We start from the raw sequence: 20012 nt of genomic DNA, 5'->3' as shown, positions 1-20012 counted from the left end.
CTCTCTCTCTCTGAAAGTTCCAGCTTTACCTCTGACCGTAACAAAACAGTAACACTGGAGACTCCTTTCCTTTCATCGCTAAAAGAATCCCCACATCAGTGATTAGATACAGTTATTTCTCCTGTTTTTGTCCCTGTGGATAAGCATGGTTACTATGGAAACAATAAGCGAGCATAAATATAAACCTGTAATTTCCTAGACAGCTGTCATTCTAGAAGATCTATCAATCACAGTCTGAATATTTTACACAAAATCGACCCTGCAGAATAAAAAAGAGATGGAGGAATAACAGAGCTAATAATAAAAGCAGGGAACATGTGGTTCACCGAGGCTACAGCAGGTTGTCTATGAGATAAAGAAAGGAAGGTAAAGATGGGGTTTCCTGTGGTACTGAGCAGGGATTCCGAGAAGCTTGTTAAAGGAACTTGGCTCCTGCTGAGTTCCTGCTGATTTTCATCTCATTTGCAAATGGATGCCTGCAGATGCCAGTTAGCTGCAGGGCTAATTTAGTGCGTGTTGCAGCACGGGGGTCAAGAGAGCCTTAAGTGAAGTGTTTTCAGCCTCTGTTTCTTTTTGGCTCTCATCAGATCTAATCTGAGGTTTCAACCTGACAAGAAAAATCCCAACAATCAATAACGTAAAATCTTCTAACGTCCACGAGCTCATGCTCACGAAACTCGAAGGCCAGCATTAAATACATCTGCAGCTACAGAGAGCTTCATTTCTTTACTTTCATGCAATTAGCTCTCAGAACAAAAACATTACATAATCTGTAAGAGTTCTTCGGTTCTCCATCTGAAGGATCTCTGAGGGATTCAACCGGTTCTTCAGCACTTATGCACTTCATTACTTAGAAATAAACATTCCTTGTAGGTTCCTTAAGGGTTTATTGGATACTTAATCTTCTTAGCTTCCAAAAAAACTGATTGAAAACTCTTTCTGAGGAGACAAACATGTTCTTGAAGACTTCTCCATGATGTTTCGATGCTTCACACAATCATTTCTACTTGAACAACACTTATCATAAAACTTCAACGTGTACCTTGAAAAAGTTTTTTAAACCCTACAGGATTATTATTATTGGCTAACGGTTCTTCAACGGTTCCTCGAAGGATTTTTGCATAATTTAGTTCTTTTCTTTTAAAAAATGGTAACACTTTCAGAAAGGAAAACCTTTTGCTGAAGATTTGATTGAATATTCAAATATTTCCTGTCAGAAAAGGTTCCAAGTAGAACCTCATTTGAAGGCAAGGCCCTTAATTATACACTGAACCTTTTTTATTAATTTTATATGTTCTCACTAGATTATCTAACTCCAAATTATTGATAATTATTTTGTTGGAACCTTTGAAAACCTATGTACAACCTTGAAACAACCTTCAGCTAAACCAGCTTGGTACTTGAAACCATTTCTGATAGAGATCAGAGTTTGTTGTAGATTTCCTCACAGAAACCTTCCCCAAAGGGATAATCAAAAGTACCATTGAAATTGCACATAGTTCTTCACTTCATGCAGCTGTGAAGAGTACAAAACAAAGAAACGTCCAGCTAGCAGTAATTCGGCCAATTTTTGTTTACAGTAATTTGCAAATCTGCCATTCGCCTAATGTTCTGTTATCTTTTTTATGATGCTCAGCAGTGCTGTTTTCTCAGATCTGTCCTGTCCAGAGTTGTTAACCCCTCATCTACAGCCCCCGGGGTATCATAAAGAGCCGTCCCTTTAGGTTTTTAGCTTTGTGTATTGAACCCGGGGCAGCAGCTGCACTGCGTCATCATAAACAGACCCAGCAGATCACCATGTTACTTAACATGTTATTATAAGGCAGGATGCATGCAGTAAAACTGAAGAGTCACAAAGTCGACACATTGTGTTCATGTCATATAACTGAGGCATTTACAAATAAATTAAAGTCATTCACAGAGACACTCAGTTCTTTCACACCAACCAATGAACAATGAAGCATATTATTTAAAGGTGGTTATAGCATTTCATGCGACTACTTATCACTATACTTATCACCACTGATCCCAACAACCAATCACTTATCACCACTGATCCAAACAAATAATCACTAGTCACTACTGTTCCTAGCAACTAATCACTAATCATCACTTTCCCCAAAAAATCAATGACTGATCAACACTGTTCCCAATGACCAATCACTAATCACACCCATTCCATACAGCCAATCACTGATCACCACTGTTCTCATCAACTAATCACTGATCATCTCTGTTCCCAAACAAACAATGATCAACATTGTTTCCAAAAATGAATCACTAAGCCCCACTGTTTCCTGCAGCTAATCACAGATCACCAATGTTACCAACAACCAATCACTGATCACCACTGTTCCCCCCAAAAACAATCACTGATCACCACTGTTCCCCCCAAAAACAATCACTGATCACCACTGTTCCCCCCAAAAACAATCACTGATCACCACTGTTCCCCCAAAAAAACAATCACTGATCACCACTGTTCCCCCCAAAAAACAATCACTGATCACCACTGTTCTCAAAAATCAAAACCCCTGATCACTTAATCACATATAATTTTGTAAGCCTGTAAATTAATAAAGTATTTAAAATCCATTCTATTCTAAGCGTCTTCCTTCCTCAAGATACAAGTTCTCCTAGTTTTCCTATGAAAAAGATCATGATGATGGAAGCAGTATAGGAATTACGACTTTCATGACGACTTCTAGCGAGCTTTTTGAGCATACATTAGCTTCTTTCCCCTGAAAACACTTGGCCTCACTGTATCAGCGGTTCTGCTGCGCTCCGGTCCCTCTGCCGGTGTTGTGATGAACTGCATGATTGGTCAGGCGCGTCACTAATTTGGGAGGAGAACCTGTTCACAGGGTTACGGCGCGTCCAGTGTGGAGAAGTGCGCTGAAGGCGAACCACTAAGACCAGTGACAAACCTGACAGTGCGTCTGGCGCAACACAGCCCTCTACCTCAGATGACTTCATGCGTGAATTAGTCTCAGCTTGTGAATTTGGACCTGGGAGAAGATTTGGGGATGTATTTCAAATCGCTGAAACGGTTAAATCGCAGAAAGTGACTACTCGAGTGAACGAGGGTACGAAATGGATGGAAGGAGGGATGGATGGATGCGCGATTCCGTCTCAGTTCTGGAAAAGGAAAGTGTGCTGCGCTTTAAAATGAGACTCGCTGCCAGTGGAACACGCGTGTAAACTTTTCTTTATGGAGTTTCAAAATGACTTCGAAATCTAATCTGAACCAGAGTCATGACGCGCTCAATTTGTCTTATTCCGAGATCTCCAGCAACATCAGCGGAAACGCTTCGTGCGCCGGCACCGTGCTGGACGCGCAGGTCGTGGCGGTGGGAATCTTCCTGGCTGTCTTCATCCTGGCTGCGATCGTCGGGAACATTTTGGTCATCCTGTCCGTTTTATGCAACAAACACTTGCAGACGGTGACCAATTTCTTTATAGTCAATTTAGCCATCGCGGATTTGCTCCTCAGCGTCGTGGTGTTGCCCTTCTCCGCGTCTCTGGAGGTGTTTGGATGTTGGGTGTTCGGACGCGTGTTTTGCAACATCTGGGCTGCTGTGGACGTGCTGTGCTGCACCGCGTCTATCCTCAGCCTGTGCATCATCTCCGTAGACCGATACATAGGAGTCAAATACTGCCTCAAATACCCCGCGATCATGACCGAGCGCAAAGCCGGGGTCATCCTGGTGCTTGTCTGGGTCTCCTCGGTGGTCATCTCGGTGGGGCCGCTTTTAGGGTGGAAGGAACCTCCGCCGTCGGATGAGAGCATCTGCAGCATCACCGAGGAGCCCGGTTACGCGCTGTTCTCCTCGCTCTTCTCCTTCTACCTCCCGCTCATGGTCATCCTCGTCATGTACTTTCGGGTGTATGTCGTGGCCCGGAGGACCACCAAGAGCCTGGAAGCAGGAGTGAAGCGAGAAAGGAACAAATCCATGGAGGTGGTGCTGCGGATCCACTGCCGGAGCTCACCCGAGGACGTCGGCGCGAGCTCGAAAAGCAAGAACCATCCGCTGCGCAGCTCGCTCTCCGTGCGCCTCATGAAGTTCTCCAGAGAGAAGAAAGCGGCCAAAACTCTGGCCATCGTGGTCGGGATGTTCATTGTGTGCTGGCTGCCGTTTTTCTTCGTCTTGCCTCTTGGTAGGTGATGATTTTGTGTCGATTAATTGTGTGCAGTTTCGCGCGTGAAAAAAGGGGAAACAATTACAGAAGCATTGTTGAATTCATTTGCGTTTATAAAATAAACGATCTATATTTTATATTAAAATGTAAATGAACTGGTTTTGCTTCACAATTGTGACTGGGGGGGAGGGGTGCATTTATTTTGACTTGTTTTTAATTTCTTGGATCTAATCTTTTTATTAAGTTTTATCTTTTCGAGAAAAGCTAATAAAGTGCACACTCATGCATCAGCAGAGACGTTTTTCTTTTTTTCTTTTTACACCTAAACACTGATTTTTTTTTAATAATTATTTTTTCATGTTTTTATATGCATATATTTACATATTTTACTCTATTTTTTTAGAACCTATATAATGACCTGCACAGCCTTCAGAATAGTTTTTATTTTCTATCGTGAAAATTGCGCACTAGAATTGATCTTGTTATTCTTTTTTTTATTATTAATTTTTGCATTTTAAAAAGTATCACAGATAATCACCTTCACACTCATGCGTGAGCCTTTTTTTTTGCACGTGCACGCATGCATTTTCCGCTCAAGCTGTTTATTAAAAGCCCGTGAACGCGTCCTGTGCAAACCCATACTGTGCAAAATCTCCAGTGTTGAATAAACAGATGAAGACCACTCGTTACACTTCATTTAAGCCCCATAAGCCTTAATTAAACACTTCAGATTTTGTAGGACCATTAAAAACTGAGACCATTAAAAACTGAGACACGCACAGAAAAGTACTTTGGTTAAGGCGCTGCGCACGCGCATACCTATAGGCCTGTTAAATACCTATAAATACATACGTAAAGCACGCGCATACACTAAGTTCCTGCATGTAAATTCTTCGCACAGAAATATTTTAATAGCAATGTACAAAAACAGGAAAGATTTTTGTGATGTGTTCCAGTTTTACATCATGAAGGCTGGATGTTCCTGAACATCACTTAATTACAGCTTAAGGGCTGCTGATGCACCACTCAGCTTCCACACTGGATGTTCCTCAGGGAACAAAATGGTCCTGTTTTTAAGTCTAAATAAATAAGAGAGATCAAGGTTGAATTTCAGGAAAGTCGCATGAACTTCTCACTTGAATCATCACATAGTTCTTCACTTCATGCACAGAGTTTCGTTTCATTTTTATTTCTCACACGATTCATTTATTTCATGTAACCACAAATTTATTCCCCTCTTTCACTAATGTTCTAAGTGCACTTATCCTATCCTTCCCTTATCCATGAAGGTTCTACATAGAACCTGACAACAGTGTTTCCTTGTTGCATGTTCCATGTTGAATACCTGAGGTAGTTTAAAATTCTTCATTTGTACTGCTTTGCTGAATCATTTTTTAAGCTTTGTTTGAGAGACGAACCCATAAGAATCCTTTAGAGCTTACCAAGAACCATGACAATTCAGCTACATTTTAAAGACAGGTTCTAGATAATATGGTTCTTGGTATTAAGAAGATCAATAATGCTGAGTTTGTACTGCAAGCATATGCAGGGGATTCTAATCGTCAAAAAAAATATGTTCTCCTTAGAGGCAAAGAACCCTTAACATTCCAAGGAACCCACAGAGGAACATGTTTATGTAAGTTTTTGGTGTTAAAAATCTTATCACAATGATGGAACATTTTCTTTTAGGTAACTGAGAATGCTAACTCTCTGTAGAACCCTTGAGATCTATTGGTAGGTCATGCATTAAGCTGTAGACTTAGATAGATAGATAGATAGATAGATAGATAGATAGATAGATAGATAGATAGATAGATAGATAGATAGATAGATAACAGATTCTTCTCTAGTTCATTGGTGAAACAAGTGACTTGTCACAGTGAGGGAAAGTTATATGTAGAACCCGACAACGCAGGGTTCCCTTTCATGTAGAACCCTTTTAGAAAAAAGGATGAACCCCAAAACACCATGATGAAGGTTTTATGTTAATGAGTGTAAGGTTTTGGACCTGAATGCTGAGGATTTGTAAAAGAACTCAGATCTGCTTTCGATCTTTCAAACTTGTCAAACATTTTAGCGGGTTCTCACGTGAGCGTACATTCTCTCTGCAGGTCTATTTGTTACAGCTTTCTATTTTGTATCCCCATGTGTTCTGATAATTGATTGACAGCTTCATTGTGCATACCAAAATAAATAGGCGAGTCGAAACAGTCGACAGTAACCCAGAGAACCGATCCGTAAATTCTCGGATTTATGAAAAGCACGGAGAAGGATTTTCTGGGCCAAGGCTTTCTCCGTGTTGCATAACGAACAGTGTCACAATCAGTGCTAATTACAGTAAGGTACGCCTGGCCATGATTTATCCCTCCATCCCTTATCTCATCCCTGAGTGAATTCTGCATGGGGTTACCGTTAATTAATCAGGGCTAAAGGATTTCATGCATTAGAAATGGAAATCATTTAAAGGGTGAAGGAACAAAAGGCAAGCTGCCATTCACACAATTAGCCACACTTTCTATAATTAAACTCTGCTCAGAATGGATATTATTGAACGAAAAAAGAACTCGGCTAAAATGAAATCTGGTAAAAATATCCCTCAATGGTCCAAAGGAAACGGTGTTGATTAACAGTAATGGGCTAATATTGTGTATTTTTTGAATTTTAGCAAAGCTCTAACAAGATTAGCAAAGTCCTGTGAATTCTTCTGAATCCATTTTAACTGAATTATGCCGCTCTTCGCTGGCCATTGGAGCATTTCCCACATGCACACACATGCATGACCATAATTATGCCCATGCCTCCTAGTATTTGACTCTTGTTCCTTGCAGGCCCAATCTGATAGCATCTGAGGGTGAGGTCTGAGCAAACAGTGTGGTAGAAATTCCACATTAATGCAGACCGGAGACCATGCTAGCTAAACCTTTTCCACTGCCAGAGGTTAGCATGTTGCTGATGGATATTAGGCTGAGCTTTGCCAATAAATATGCCAACTATTCCCATCTGACCTGCTTTGTATTTTGCTGCAATCATGCAGAGTTGAAGAGAGGTCAGTCAAGAGAAACACACACACACACACACACACATGCAACAGCTGGAGGCAAAGAAAGACGTGTGGAGGCCAAAATAAGCCGATTACTTGCTTTTGTCTGAGAATTTTACAAAAGAAGGTATGTATTTCTGTCTTCTAATAAAAGACTTCTTCAGTAGAACCTTTTTTTTTTAAGAAACCATTGTTTAGAGTTAGATTGGATCTGAAAGATGTCACTAATCCCCTTGAGGTAAAGGTGAGCACAAGGACATAAGATGCCACAGGAACCAATGGAAAGGTTTCACAGATGGTCAGTGAGATGAAGAGTGTCTGTGAGAGTGGGCATGAATTTTTTGGGGAGTAGTTGGGATTAGTTAATAGAGTCTTTTGGAGAGGACAGAACTGGTCAAGAGTGAATTTTGGACAGGACAAGTCTGACAGGAGTAGTTGTAAAGTGTGAAGTGTCTTTTAGGATTGGGAAGTGGTACTTCAGTGGTTAAAGTGTTGGATAACTGATTGGAAGGTCATGAGTTCAAATTCCAGGAACACCAAGCTGTCACTGCTGGGCCCCTGAGCAAGGCCCTTAACTTACAGTTGTAAGTCACTCTGGATAATGGCATTACAATAAATACTGTAAATGTGTTGGACAGGATAGGACTGGTCAAGAGAGTCTTTTGGATAGGACAGTGTGAAGTGTGGGGAAGTGTGTTTTACAAGACCAAGTGGGATTGCTCCTTTTTTATGCTCGGGACTGGTGAAAGTGGGTGGGATGAATGAAAGTGTGAACAGGAGTAGGTGGGATTAGTGAAAGAGTGTACAGGAGTGGGTGGCATTAGCGAAAAAGTGAGCAGGAGTGGGTGGGATTGGTGAAAGAGTGGACAGGAGTGGGTGGGATTAGTGAAAAAGTGAGGAGTGGGTGGGATTAGTGAAAATGTGAGCATGAGTGAGTGGGATTAGTGAAAGAGTGTACAGGAGTGGCTGGGATTGGTAAAGGTGTGAGCAGGAGTGGGTGGGATTAGTGAACGTACGAGCAGGAGTGGGTGTGATTGGTGAAAAAGTGAGAAGTGGGTGGGATTAGTGAAAGTGTGAGCAGGAGTGGGTGTGATTAGTGAAAAAGTGAGGAGTGGGTGGGATTAGTGAAAGTGTGAGCAGGAGTGAGTGGGATAAGTGAAAGAGTGTAGAGAAGTGGGTGGGATTGGTGGATTGGCTGGGATTAGTGAATGTGTGGGCATGTGGCACTGGACAAGATTATCTATAAGATTTGGTGGGATTGGTGAAGAGTGTCTGCAAGAGCAGGTGAACATTTTCAAAGGTGTTGAGATTATTTTCTGGAGCTGCATTAAGGTCCTTGGTGTTTTGCAATGTTTTGAAAATTAAACCTCTATCCTTCCACATCCCCCAAACCCACAAAAAAAAATGAGACCTCAAATATGTATTTTCCCCAAGACTTACCAAAGGATACAGAAACCTACTGGTGAAATGATCGAGATGTTTCACAGATTTAAAGTGAAGCTCCATGCTGCTGCTCTCAAACTCTAAAAGCCTAAAGGGTGCTTCAGGGACAAGAGTGTTTTCCTTTTAGTGAGCTTTCAATTAAAGCCCCTTCAGGAAGCCAATAAGCCCTGAGGAACATTTTTAAGTGCAGTTCCTCTGCGAAAAAACATTGAGTAACTATTTTAAAAAAAAGAACAGACTGCAAATAAAAATGAACTTTTTTTTGGCTATAAAACATATTCTTTTAATAAATAACTGTAAAAATGTACATTTTTCAAGGAGAATATAAAAATCTATAAATACTAATGCTATAAATGCTAATAACTCAAGCAGGTGGGTGTGGCCTATTATTCAAATGAGCATTCCTGATTGAGAGGCTTACTGCTTGCAAGACTAGCTTTCATTTCATTTAACCTGTTCTGGAAAACCTACTCATTATGTTAGCTAGTAGCAATAGTTTTCTTTTATTTGTTAGCTTAGCTAGCTTTCTGTCATCTCACTAAGCTTGCTTTCACTTGCTAATAGATTACATTTTACACTAGTTACCAATTTGCTAGCTTAGCTTGCACTGAATAGACAAACCTTTGGTTGTATTTGCTCACTAGTTTTCTTTTAGTTGTTATGTTAGCTTTCACCCACTGGTTTCTGTTTCACTCACTTTTTAGATTAGTAATTTGTTGTCACTCGCTCGATTAGCTTTCACTCTAGCTTTTGGTCATATTTTGCTCGGTAAGGTCTGCTTGCATTCGTTCATTAGGAAATATATTTTTGTCAAAAGTTTTCAGTTTGCTAGATTCAATTTTCATCTACTTAGCCAGCTGTTACTTGCGAATCTGTTTTCACTTGTTTCACCATTTACAGATGTAAAGGTTTGATTAAAGATAGATAGATAGATAGATAGATAGATAGATAGATAGATAGATAGATAGATAGATAGATAGATAGATAGATAGATAGATAGATAGATACCTTATTCATCCCAGTGGGAAATGTACAACTTCTAGCAGTATCCACAAGCACAGGTAATAAGGTAATAAATAAAAAATAAGATAGGAATATAACAAAAAATACTAAATACCCAAATTTAAGCGTTCAAAAAATATAACAAAAAAAATAACAAATAACAAAATATACCAAAAAAAATATATCAAATAACCTATAATAAAATAAATACAAAAAAACACTAATACAGATATTTAAAAATATAACAAAAAATACTAAATAGAGATTTAAAAAAAAATAACAAAAAAATACTGAATACAGAGATTTAAAAAAATATAACATAAAATACTAAATACAGAGATTTAAAAAAAATAACATAAAATACTAAATACAGAGATTTAAAAAAATATAACAAAATACTAAATACAGAGATTTAAAAAAAAACAAAAAAAAAATACTAAATACAGAGATTTAAAAAAAATAACAAAATACTAAATACAGAGATTTAAAAAAAAACAAAAAAAAAATACTAAATACAGAGATTTAAAAAAAATAACAAAATACTAAATACAGAGATTTAAAAAAATATAACAAAATACTAAATACAGAGATTTAAAAAAAACAAAAAAAAAATACTAAATACAGAGATTTAAAAAATATAACAAAAAATACTAAATACAGAGATTTAAAAATATAACAAAAAATACTATATACAGAGATTAAAAAAAAAACTTACAAAAAAATACTAAATACAGAGATTTAAAAAAAATAACAAAAAAATACTAAATACAGAGATTTAAAAAAAAATAACAAAAAATACTAAATACAGAGATTTAAAAAAAATATATTGAAAAATACTAAATACAGAGATTTAAATGTGCAAAAAACAAGAATGTGAAGGTACAAGACATAATGAGGTAATGTGCAAAAACTGCGTGTTTATGAGTCCTGTGCAAATCTCAGTGTAAAAGATGTGTAGATGTAAGCTTTATCCACAAATATATATATAGCTCCGCCCACTTTACATTGAAAGAAAAGATCTTCTGGTGACCAGCATGTAGCTTTTGGTAAGCAGCCAATTCACGTGTGTATTTTGGACGCCAGATTGTAAGAACAACATCGACCTGATTATAAGTAATCAGATATTTGTGGATCGCTGAGACTTAAAACAATATGTTGTGTTCTGTATTTGTCCTGAATCATCAGCTGATGTTATGTTTCAACCGTCTGTTAATATTCCGGTCTCTACTTAATGAGTGGAATAGTCCAGCAGCTACGGGCCAAAACATAGTGTCCAGTCAAACAGGGCCTGCGATGCCATGCTGGTATTTTATTACAGTCTCATAACTGTATTTTGTGAGTAATGTGTTTTTATTTTCCCATACCACAGAGAACACCCCCACTGTGAAGGAGAATTTATAAAAAATATCATGCCAAGGGAAATAATTAAATCAGGCCAAGGCCCAAACTTAACTTAAGGCTATTTGTCTGCATTTTAAAAGATTCTAAAAATACATGTGAAATGTAACGTGGCCATGTTTCTGTAGTGGAACAAATGGAAGGAGCACAGCAGCTTTAAACCCTATTATTCTTTCATATTTACTTCTCCGTATCCAAACAAACTCTTTTATTATACAGTGTACCTCAGAGTTATAAAATATCTTAGCAAGGGGAAATATCATGGGAATCATGTGGGTAATATTTCTATAACAAATAGAAGACAAATATAAGATCAAATATAAGTATATTTTTAGATATTTTACTAATTTGTCATTTGTAATTTGCAAATAAATCATTTTCAAGCCTGAAATTTGTGAAAAAAAGGTTAGAAATTAATGAATTAGAAATTTATTTGCCTTTTTTCAATATTTAGAATTTCATTTAGTTAAATTTGTCATCCATGCTAGATTTTCTTATTTCTATACTCAGCAGTTTTACATCATTTTCAAAAACTTTTTTTGTGCATATGAGCATTTTTATAGGATTTTGTATATTTTTTAGAGCTGTTTGCATCACTGTTTCTGTCATTTTCAAACATTTTTCCTGTCAATTAAGCATTTTTACAATTGTTTGCAAAATGTTTTCTATTCACACTAGAATTTTTTAAGCTTTCAAAAAGTTTTCTATTCTCTATAGATTTTTTTTAAACATTATTTTCAATTTTATTTATTTATTTATTACATTGCCAACTAGATTAAAGTTTTGACACCTTTAAAAAAAATTCCATACAGTGGAATTGGTGGTGTTCAATTTTCCCATAAGTATCCCTAAAGGACTGGAGAAGATCTGAAACTCTGTCCGAACTCCACAGTGTTGTCATAGTTGAATATTTTCATGTTTCTAAGTTTCATGTTTCACGGCTCATTTTTCCATTCTCCTCGCGGCACCTTATCACGTAGCGCTGATATATAATCTGACAGAACCTTCTATCACTTGTAGCTTGGGAGTATAAAATCAGAAGAAAGAGATGAAAATGAGCGTTGAGGAATGTGACTGTGCGAACATACTCCTAATAAGAAAACACAACCTTTTGTTCATGTGTCTGCCGAGGTGACGGATGTTGATTTATGGGACTCGAGATGAGGTCGTAATCTTTGTAACTCAAGCCGAACTCACCAGAGATGGGGTTGGTTCACTTTAATTCTCAGTGAAGCAAATGCATGATCGCTACTCTGAGCAAAGACGCACTGTTCCATCTCCAACACTGAGGAAGCTTTCGTCTGATTGGTTAAAGAGGTCACAATGTACAGCATCACATTGCAGTGAAACCTTTGTGCAGCTTCTTTACTTCGTCTGCACATATCTTGTTCTACTTACATGCTGTCCTGCTTGACCACCTTCATGTACCATGCATGCCAGATTCCCAACCCTGGTCCAGGAGAACCTGATGACTTGTGTTGCCTAGCAACCAAAAATCATACAACTGGAAGCTTTGATAAGGTGCCAAAAGTTTTGTTAATTCGTACAGTAGAAAACCTTCTGTGTCGTTTTTTTTTAGACGATCATCATTCTGAGACTAGCTGAGAGCTTTGAAGGAAGACGGAAATTACACCTTCATTAAAGCTTTCGCTGTTGCCCCGTGATCAAAGAGATAAGACGGAAGCGGTGTGATTTTAATAACAGCCCTGCTGGGGCATTTATAAACATGGCCACTGATAGAGAGCGACCCTGACCTCTTGTATACTCCGAATGGCTGCATGGCGTCCGAAGGCTGGCAGATCTGACAACTGTTTTATGTGATAGTGTGACATGGCAGCTCCCTTACTCCCTACATACAGGGCACAAGGCCAGCTGGTGATAAGGCAGCTAGCCAAAGTGCACTGTGTGTGTGTGTGTGTGTGTTTTTGAATGGAGATGAAGCATGAAAGGAACGGGTGAGAATGAAAGATCCCAAGTGAAAGCGTAGAGGATGTGCATCTACAAACTTGAAGCAGATCCAAATCAAATGAGCATCCTTTCATCATATTTTATTTCTATGAGGCTCGGTCAGATCTTATCAGTGTAATGGACAAACACCGTCAAAAAGAATGAAAATGTAATATTGCGCAAAATATCTTATATTAATCAGATCAGGTGTCTCTCACCAGAAAATCACAGACTCTCAGATCCTTGACAGTTCAACTCGTCAAACCAGAGAAACCGAGCCAACTATCGAGCCCCAGTTTGTCCTTCCAGTTTGACTGATATTCTATTATTAACCAGCCATGTAAACAGGTCCATTGCCCATTTCCATTTCTGGCAACATGTGGCTAAATACACCGATCAGGTATTACATTCTGAGCAGTGACAGGTGAAGTGAATCACACTGGTTATCTCCTCATCATGGCACCTGTTAGTGGGTGGGATATATTATGTGTTAGAAGCAGGAAAAATGGACAAGTGTAAGGATTTGAGCTTTGAGTTTGACGAAGGGCCAAATTGTGATGGCTAGACCACTGGATCAGAGGATCCCCAAAACTGCAGCTCTTGTGGGGTGTTCCCGGTCTGCGGTGGTCAGTATCTATCAAAAGTATCCTTTAGGTCCTAAAGGTCCTTTAAGTCCTGTAAGTTGCAAGGTGGGGCCTCCACATTGATAGATCTTAAAGGATCTGCTGCTAACATTTTGGTGCCGGATTCTAGTGGAGTCCCTGCCTTTGATGGGACAGGGCTGTTTTGGCAGCAAAAGGGGGACCAATGCAATATTAGGCAGGTGGTCATAATGTTGTGCCTGATTGGTGAAGCAAATCCAGTGGCAGCAAATTTGTCATTGAACTGGGAAACTGAGCTCTAAATAATTTCATGAAAAAACTAAACGATCTCTCTCTCTCTCTCTCTCTCTCTCTCTCTCTCTCTCTCTACCCCCAGGATCCTTCTTCCCTGCTCTGAAACCCTCAGACATGGTGTTTAAAGTCATCTTCTGGCTGGGTTACTTCAACAGCTGCATCAACCCGGTCATCTACCCCTGCTCCAGTAAAGAATTCCAGCGCGCCTTCACTCGCCTGCTTCGCTGTCAGTGTCATCGCCGACGTCGCAGCTTACGCCGCTTCTACGACCAGCGATGGCGTACGGCCCTCAGAGCCCCGACCAGAGACTCACGGGGTGATTATCAGCCCGGCTTCTCCCTCCATGATTCTTGCAGCAGCTCAATTTTTTCATGTCGGAGCAAAAGCCGCTCCCTGAACCTGAAAAGCTGGAGCTTCTTCCCTCCCCTGCAGAAGTCTTCCTTCCATCTAAAGGAGAAAATGAACAACTTGTCGAACAAGATCAAGAGCGGTGCAGGGAAGAGTTCGATGCCGTCGTTGGATAGGACTGAGATCGATACGGTGGCCATGGGGATCTACAGCGAGTGCAGCGAGCCAGGCGGATATCAGATATACGATCTGACAGAATGTTACGGCTTGAAGGAGACAGATATCTAAAACAGATTCATTCTCGTCTGCTGACGAGTTGCTCACAGACAGAAACGAAACGGGCAGCTTGACAAAAGCACACTCTTCTAAGAAAACACAACTCAAGATCAAGACAAGGAAACGTATTTGTTTTTAAATCTTCGGGAGAAGAGAACAGCCGTTTATTTTCGCAGGCGTAATTTAAGCGTTTGACTTTCAGAAGGTGCAAATGTTTGTGATGTTCCATGTAAAGTAAAACTACTGCTTTACTCCAGACAACAAAGTGCCATCAGGTGGCAGAGAAACAGAAACAGTGCACTCTGTAAATCCATGTGGCCTTTCAATACAATCCTTTAAAGTCACCCAAAACTTTAGCTATATCCAATGATAAAGTAATCCGTTAATGCTATCCTGCTAACTTTCTTGTTTTTCCCCCACACCAAAAAAAACAGGGGTGCCAATACTTTCACCCTCTTCTAAAATATCAAGAAATTAATATTAAATTCAGGGAATCCTGATCAAAAACCTGAGCTTATAGAAATATTTAAAATAGTCTCTCATGCAGTTATAGGAAATTAATCAATTATAAGTGACATGAGACGATTCCAGCAGTTACAGTTTTTGTTCATTTTAATTGAACTCTTTAATTTAATTTTTCTCTCTCCTGAAGTCAAAAATAACCTGAATGTTATTGAAAAACTGCAAAAAATTCAGTCAAATGCTTTAAAGTTGCAGTTTTACCTCGGACTGTTATGAAGCACTGGAGACTCCTTCCGCAAGGAGAAATTTGCATACATTTGCATCATTTCTTCAACAGCCGCAAAACCCAGTGGAATTGTTTCCCTCCTGAGAAATTCTTTCTTTTGTTTTTTGTTTTTGAAGAAGTTCTGAATTAGGGTTCCTCCTTTTATAAAACTTAAGCAGTGATACTCAGAGAAGCATCTTTCATGCTGCAGGGATCTCAGGTGAAGCCGCTAATTGCTAGCTTATCTGGTATCAATTTGAATAAACTAGCTAGCAAAGTAAATATTGATGCAGAGTGTTAATTCGGACGATGTAGGGATGAAAACGGGTTTATTCCGTGTTGCTAGGTAAACGCACATATACAAAGCTCATGCATGAGAATGGGCTTGAACCACTAGAACTATATCTATTAGCAACCAGAATAAAAAGTCAAAGATTTTCAGCTCCACAGAAAGCACTGCTGTGTAAATTTGAAACCCTTCAAAAGTTTGGGGTGACTTTAAAAGACGGTCACGATCTGAACACCACTAATGAGCTCGTCCTTCACGCCGGAGTTCGGAGCTATCCTCTGAAACCCTGAAGACCTAAACACAGGGAGCTACCTACAACTGTGAGACATCCGAGGAACCGGGAAACCCGTGGTACCGCTCGATATTTATGTACTGACATGCCAAGACGTACTGTGTTGCGTTTACATATGTAGAGTGCTTAAGGTTTAACCGAAACAGATTATTATTTAAAATGGAACACTAAAAAGGCACGAGGTCTACACACGGATTTTGGACTTTTTCATGTCGATCTGGTTTGAAACGGAAGGAACCGAGCGACTAAAGACTGCTCTGAATTCATTTGTATTTGCAAATGTGATGGTCATCCGTGTCTGATGTAACACTACAAATAAATCGGATAGATATAAAACGTTTGTGTGTGTTTGATTGCTCACTTCGCCTCAGACTTTCCTTCTGGTGCCTCTGAACCACAGGCTTTTAGACCAAGTCAAGATCTGGGATCAGGATGCATCCATCCATGCCAAGCGATGACACATGTGACATACCAGACGTACACTGAGATCAAAATGAACTGTGGCGATGTTGTCATTTAATCCAAGCCCGATGTTTTATCTTACGTGACGATACTAGTTCGGTTAGCTCTTAACCTTAACAAAGTGACCACAAGAATCTTGTGAACAAACATCTCATAAGTGTTTAAGACAGTTTCTTTAGGTTTATTATGACGCATGTGATTGACACTGACCCGGAGACTGACCCGGGATCAGGTCGAGGTGTTGGGGTTTAGCCGAGGAAAATGCTGAAGGAAGCAAATAATCAGGCAAAGTGTTCCCTGATGCTCACAGAGATGTCATCACCTTATGTCCTAGCAGCACGGAGTTCTGCGAATTAGCTCAAGCTAGGAGAAAAGGAACGGAACGCCTGATGGAGCAAATCATCATAAAGACTTCCTGTTGTGGATTCTTTGGAAACTGAGAACATGGCATGCTGTAATAGCAAGAATGGGGGCGAGAACATTGCACTTCCAATAGCTGCGAAAACATCTCAGCATTTTACACAGAACTGACTCTCTCTTTCTCTCTCTCTCTCTCTCTCTCTCTCTCTCACACACACACACTGTCTCTCTCTCTCTCTCTCTCTCTCTCACACACACACACACTCACTCTCTTCATCTCTCTCTCTCTCACACACACACACACTCACTTTCTTTATTTCTTTCTATCTCTGTATCTCTGTCTCTCTCTGTTACTCACTCTCTCTCCCCCATCCCTCTTGCTCTCTTTCTCACTCTCTATCACTATCTTTATCTCTCCCTTCATCTCTTTACATCTCTCTCTCTCTCTCTCTCTCTCTCTCTCTTACTCACTCTCTCCCCATCCCTCTTGCTCTCTTTCTCACTCTCTATCACTATCTTTATTTCTCCCTTCATCTCACTACATCTCTATCTCTCTCTCTACATCTCTCGTTCTTTCTCTCTCACTATCACTCTCTATCTCTTCCTTTATCTCTTTCCATCTTTCTCCCTCCCCATCCCTCTTGCTCTCTTGCGGTCTCTCTCTCTCTCTGTCTCTCTCTCTCTCTCTCTCTCTCTCTCTCTCTCCCATCCTTCTTGCTCTCTTTCTCGCTTGCTATCACTCTCCACATGTCTCTCTGTCCCTCCATCTCTCTCGCTCTCTCTCTCTCCCTATCCCACTTGCTCTTTTACTCACTCTCTATCACTCTCTTCATCTCTCTGTCTCTCTCTCTCTCTCTATCACTTTCTTCATCTCTCTTCATCTTTTTCCATCTCCCTCTTTCTCTCCATCCTCTCTCAGGGTAGACTCTCCGGTGCCAGTCCTCTGTCCGGTACGTCAAACTCCAGACTAATTATATAATGCAAACACGGCCATATTCCACATTTCTATTTTTGCAGTCTTTTCTTTTTTCTCCCTTTGTGCATTTTTTCGAGGCTGCGTGTGACACTGACTGCTGCGTGTAATCACTTATTCATAATCAAGTAATAACAGCAGCCGGCTGTGCGAGAGGATTAAACTGCTGAGGCACACAGGAGAGATTCAGGTTCAGCAGGATTATCCTGAAACAAACCAAAATAAAAGAGTAATTGCTTATTTATTGTTAATCCACACTGATTTATTTATCATTTTTTACTTACAGAATTAGTACATAGATTTATTTTTACATCTTAATGCATCCTAAATAATAAACTGTAGGGGTGGAGTTACTTAAGAGTTTGCTCAGGAACTGCAGCAAAAAAGTGTGTTATCTGATATAAATAAGAAAGAAAGAAAGAAAGAAAGAAAGAAAGAAAGAAAGAAAGAAAGAAGTGAATTAAATAAATAAACAAATAAATAAATAAATTAAGAAAGAAAGAAAGAAAGAAAGAAAGAAAGAAAAAGTGAAGAGGTGAATAATAAATAAATAAATAAATAAATAAATAAATAAATAAATAAATAAGCTCTGGTCCAAAAACAATTTGTCCGAAAGTATGGTACTTAACTAAAAAAAGAATTAAAAAAGTAATTAAAGGGATTTCCTCAGTAAACAGATAATAAAAACAGGAAGGGTTCAAGTAAAAATCTATAATGTAATATATAAAGGAGAAAAAATATATAATATTTTCTTGTATAAACATTTTTTTTAATCAAAAATGTTGACTATTAAATGAAATTATAATAAAAAAAAGACATGATTAAAAAACACCCCCTTACTTCCTGCTTCTAATACACTATGAGCTATGACATGCTATTGACATATAGCTACTACATGGAGTCAGCTGTCCATCAACATTGAGGTATGGTTGAACTTTCACATCCTAGGTATTCTTAGCACATAGCTAGCTGGCTGGTTAGCTTTTATTTGACTAGTTAGATTCTTTCACAGGGTAAAAGGATAAAAGTAAGATTTTCATTGTTTCACTTCAGCACAATATTTCAGCCCAAGCATTAATCTATACATGATCGAAATAATCCAATCGTAGTTTTGGGTGCATGGATACTCAACATAAGCATGATTCTTTCTTAAGCTTGATCTGACCAGTTGGTCCATGACTGGTCAGTAGCATTGCAGCTCAGTGGTGAGGTAGTGAGTTCAAATCCTAGCTGCCCCTCACTATGGGGTTCTTGAATGAAGTATTTATCCTTCACCTGCTCACTATATGTGACAGAATCTGCCGAACTCATCTAACTGCAGAACTTCTAGGTGGAACCCTGTGTTTTATTGTTTCTCTGTGCGCTCAGTTGTGTCCTTTTTCGTATGAGAGAGGTCCATACTTGGGGCTGATCCAGGCAGACATATCCTGCAGCCTAAGATCATGAGGAAAGCCCTACGGAAGGACCTGTTGAAGAATCCATAGAGAAATGGATTCAGGGAGGAGTTCACATACCCCAACCAGAGGAAGACATCCCATATCACACTGGTTGTTCGGTACTCAATAAAAGGGTCCACAATGTTCACAGTGAAGAATGGCAACCAAAAGAGGAGGAAGACACCTATGATGATGCCAAGGGTTTTTGCCGCCTTCCTTTCCCTCCTCAAGTAGTTACGGTGCTTCTGCTTCTTGCTAGAACTCTTGCCTGCACCAGTTGCCATCTGAGCTTCTAAAGCACTTATCTGCATGGCTTGTCGTTTAGCTGCTTTGTAAATCTTCCAATAAGCAACTAGCATTGTGGCCATGGGAAGGTAAAATGCCACTAGTGAAGCTATGATAGCATAGACACGGTTTACGAGAAGGATGCATACATTCTCAGGTAAGGGTACATCTACACCAAGAGTGTGTAACCCCAGGAGGATGGGGCCGAAGGAGATGAGCAGTGGAACAGCCCAGCATATAACAATTAGTAGAACCACACGACTCCGAGACATCTTGAAGGAATAGACCAGCGGGTTACAGACGGCATAGTATCGGTCAAACGCGATGCAACTCAAGTGAAAGATGGACGCAGTGCAGAGCATAACATCCAGGCTGGAATGTAGCTGACAGAATGTTTTCCCAAAGTTCCAGCAGCCTTCGACGGTTCGCACCATGCTGTAAGGCATGACCACCAAGCCCACCAGGAAGTCAGCTACTGCCAGAGACATGACAAAGGAGTTTGTGTGAGAGCGGAGCTGTTTGAAATAAGCAATAGCCAGCACCACTAGAAAGTTTCCAACCACTGTACAGAAAATTCCAATGATTATGAAGCTGTACAGAGCTACTCGTAGACTTGGGTTCCTTGCTTTGGCACATGTTTCCAAATCACCAACAAGTGACTCATTACCGCCTTCCATCCACTCTGAGCTGTTCGCCAT

At 39.5% G+C, this 20012-nt stretch overlaps 2 protein-coding genes across 2 annotated transcripts; one reads left to right on the top strand and one right to left on the bottom strand.

The window, feature by feature from the left end:
* The first annotated feature begins 2859 nt into the window (after nucleotides 1-2859).
* Nucleotides 2860-16118, top strand: adra1d (adrenoceptor alpha 1D). The gene is made up of 2 exons (XM_058384137.1): nucleotides 2860-4158; nucleotides 13949-16118. Exons 1-2 carry the CDS (start codon nucleotides 3225-3227, stop codon nucleotides 14500-14502), a joined length of 1488 nt encoding a protein of 495 aa, XP_058240120.1. The 5' UTR covers nucleotides 2860-3224; the 3' UTR covers nucleotides 14503-16118.
* Nucleotides 16119-18902: 2784 nt separating this feature from the next.
* Nucleotides 18903-20012, bottom strand: LOC131349391 (5-hydroxytryptamine receptor 4). Its single transcript, XM_058385030.1, has one exon. The coding sequence runs from the start codon at nucleotides 20010-20012 to the stop codon at nucleotides 18939-18941; it is 1074 nt and encodes a 357-aa protein (XP_058241013.1). The 3' UTR covers nucleotides 18903-18938.

This window comes from Hemibagrus wyckioides, linkage group LG29 (assembly GCF_019097595.1).
Source record: "Hemibagrus wyckioides isolate EC202008001 linkage group LG29, SWU_Hwy_1.0, whole genome shotgun sequence".
Lineage (NCBI taxonomy): Eukaryota > Metazoa > Chordata > Actinopteri > Siluriformes > Bagridae > Hemibagrus > Hemibagrus wyckioides.
This window is presented reverse-complemented; position numbering and strand designations above follow the sequence as displayed.

What these genes read in the sequence shown, in the direction of transcription:
- adra1d (XM_058384137.1), top strand. Translation starts at nt 3,225, where the DNA reads ATGACTTCGAAATCTAATCTGAACCAGAGTCATGACGCGCTCAATTTG. An exon ending in TTTCTTCGTCTTGCCTCTTG is followed by an intron (nt 4,159 to 13,948) that starts GTAGGTGATGAT and finishes CTCTACCCCCAG; the next exon opens with GATCCTTCTTCCCTGCTCTG.
- LOC131349391 (XM_058385030.1), bottom strand. Translation starts at nt 20,012, where the DNA reads ATGGCGAACAGCTCAGAGTGGATGGAAGGCGGTAATGAGTCACTTGTT.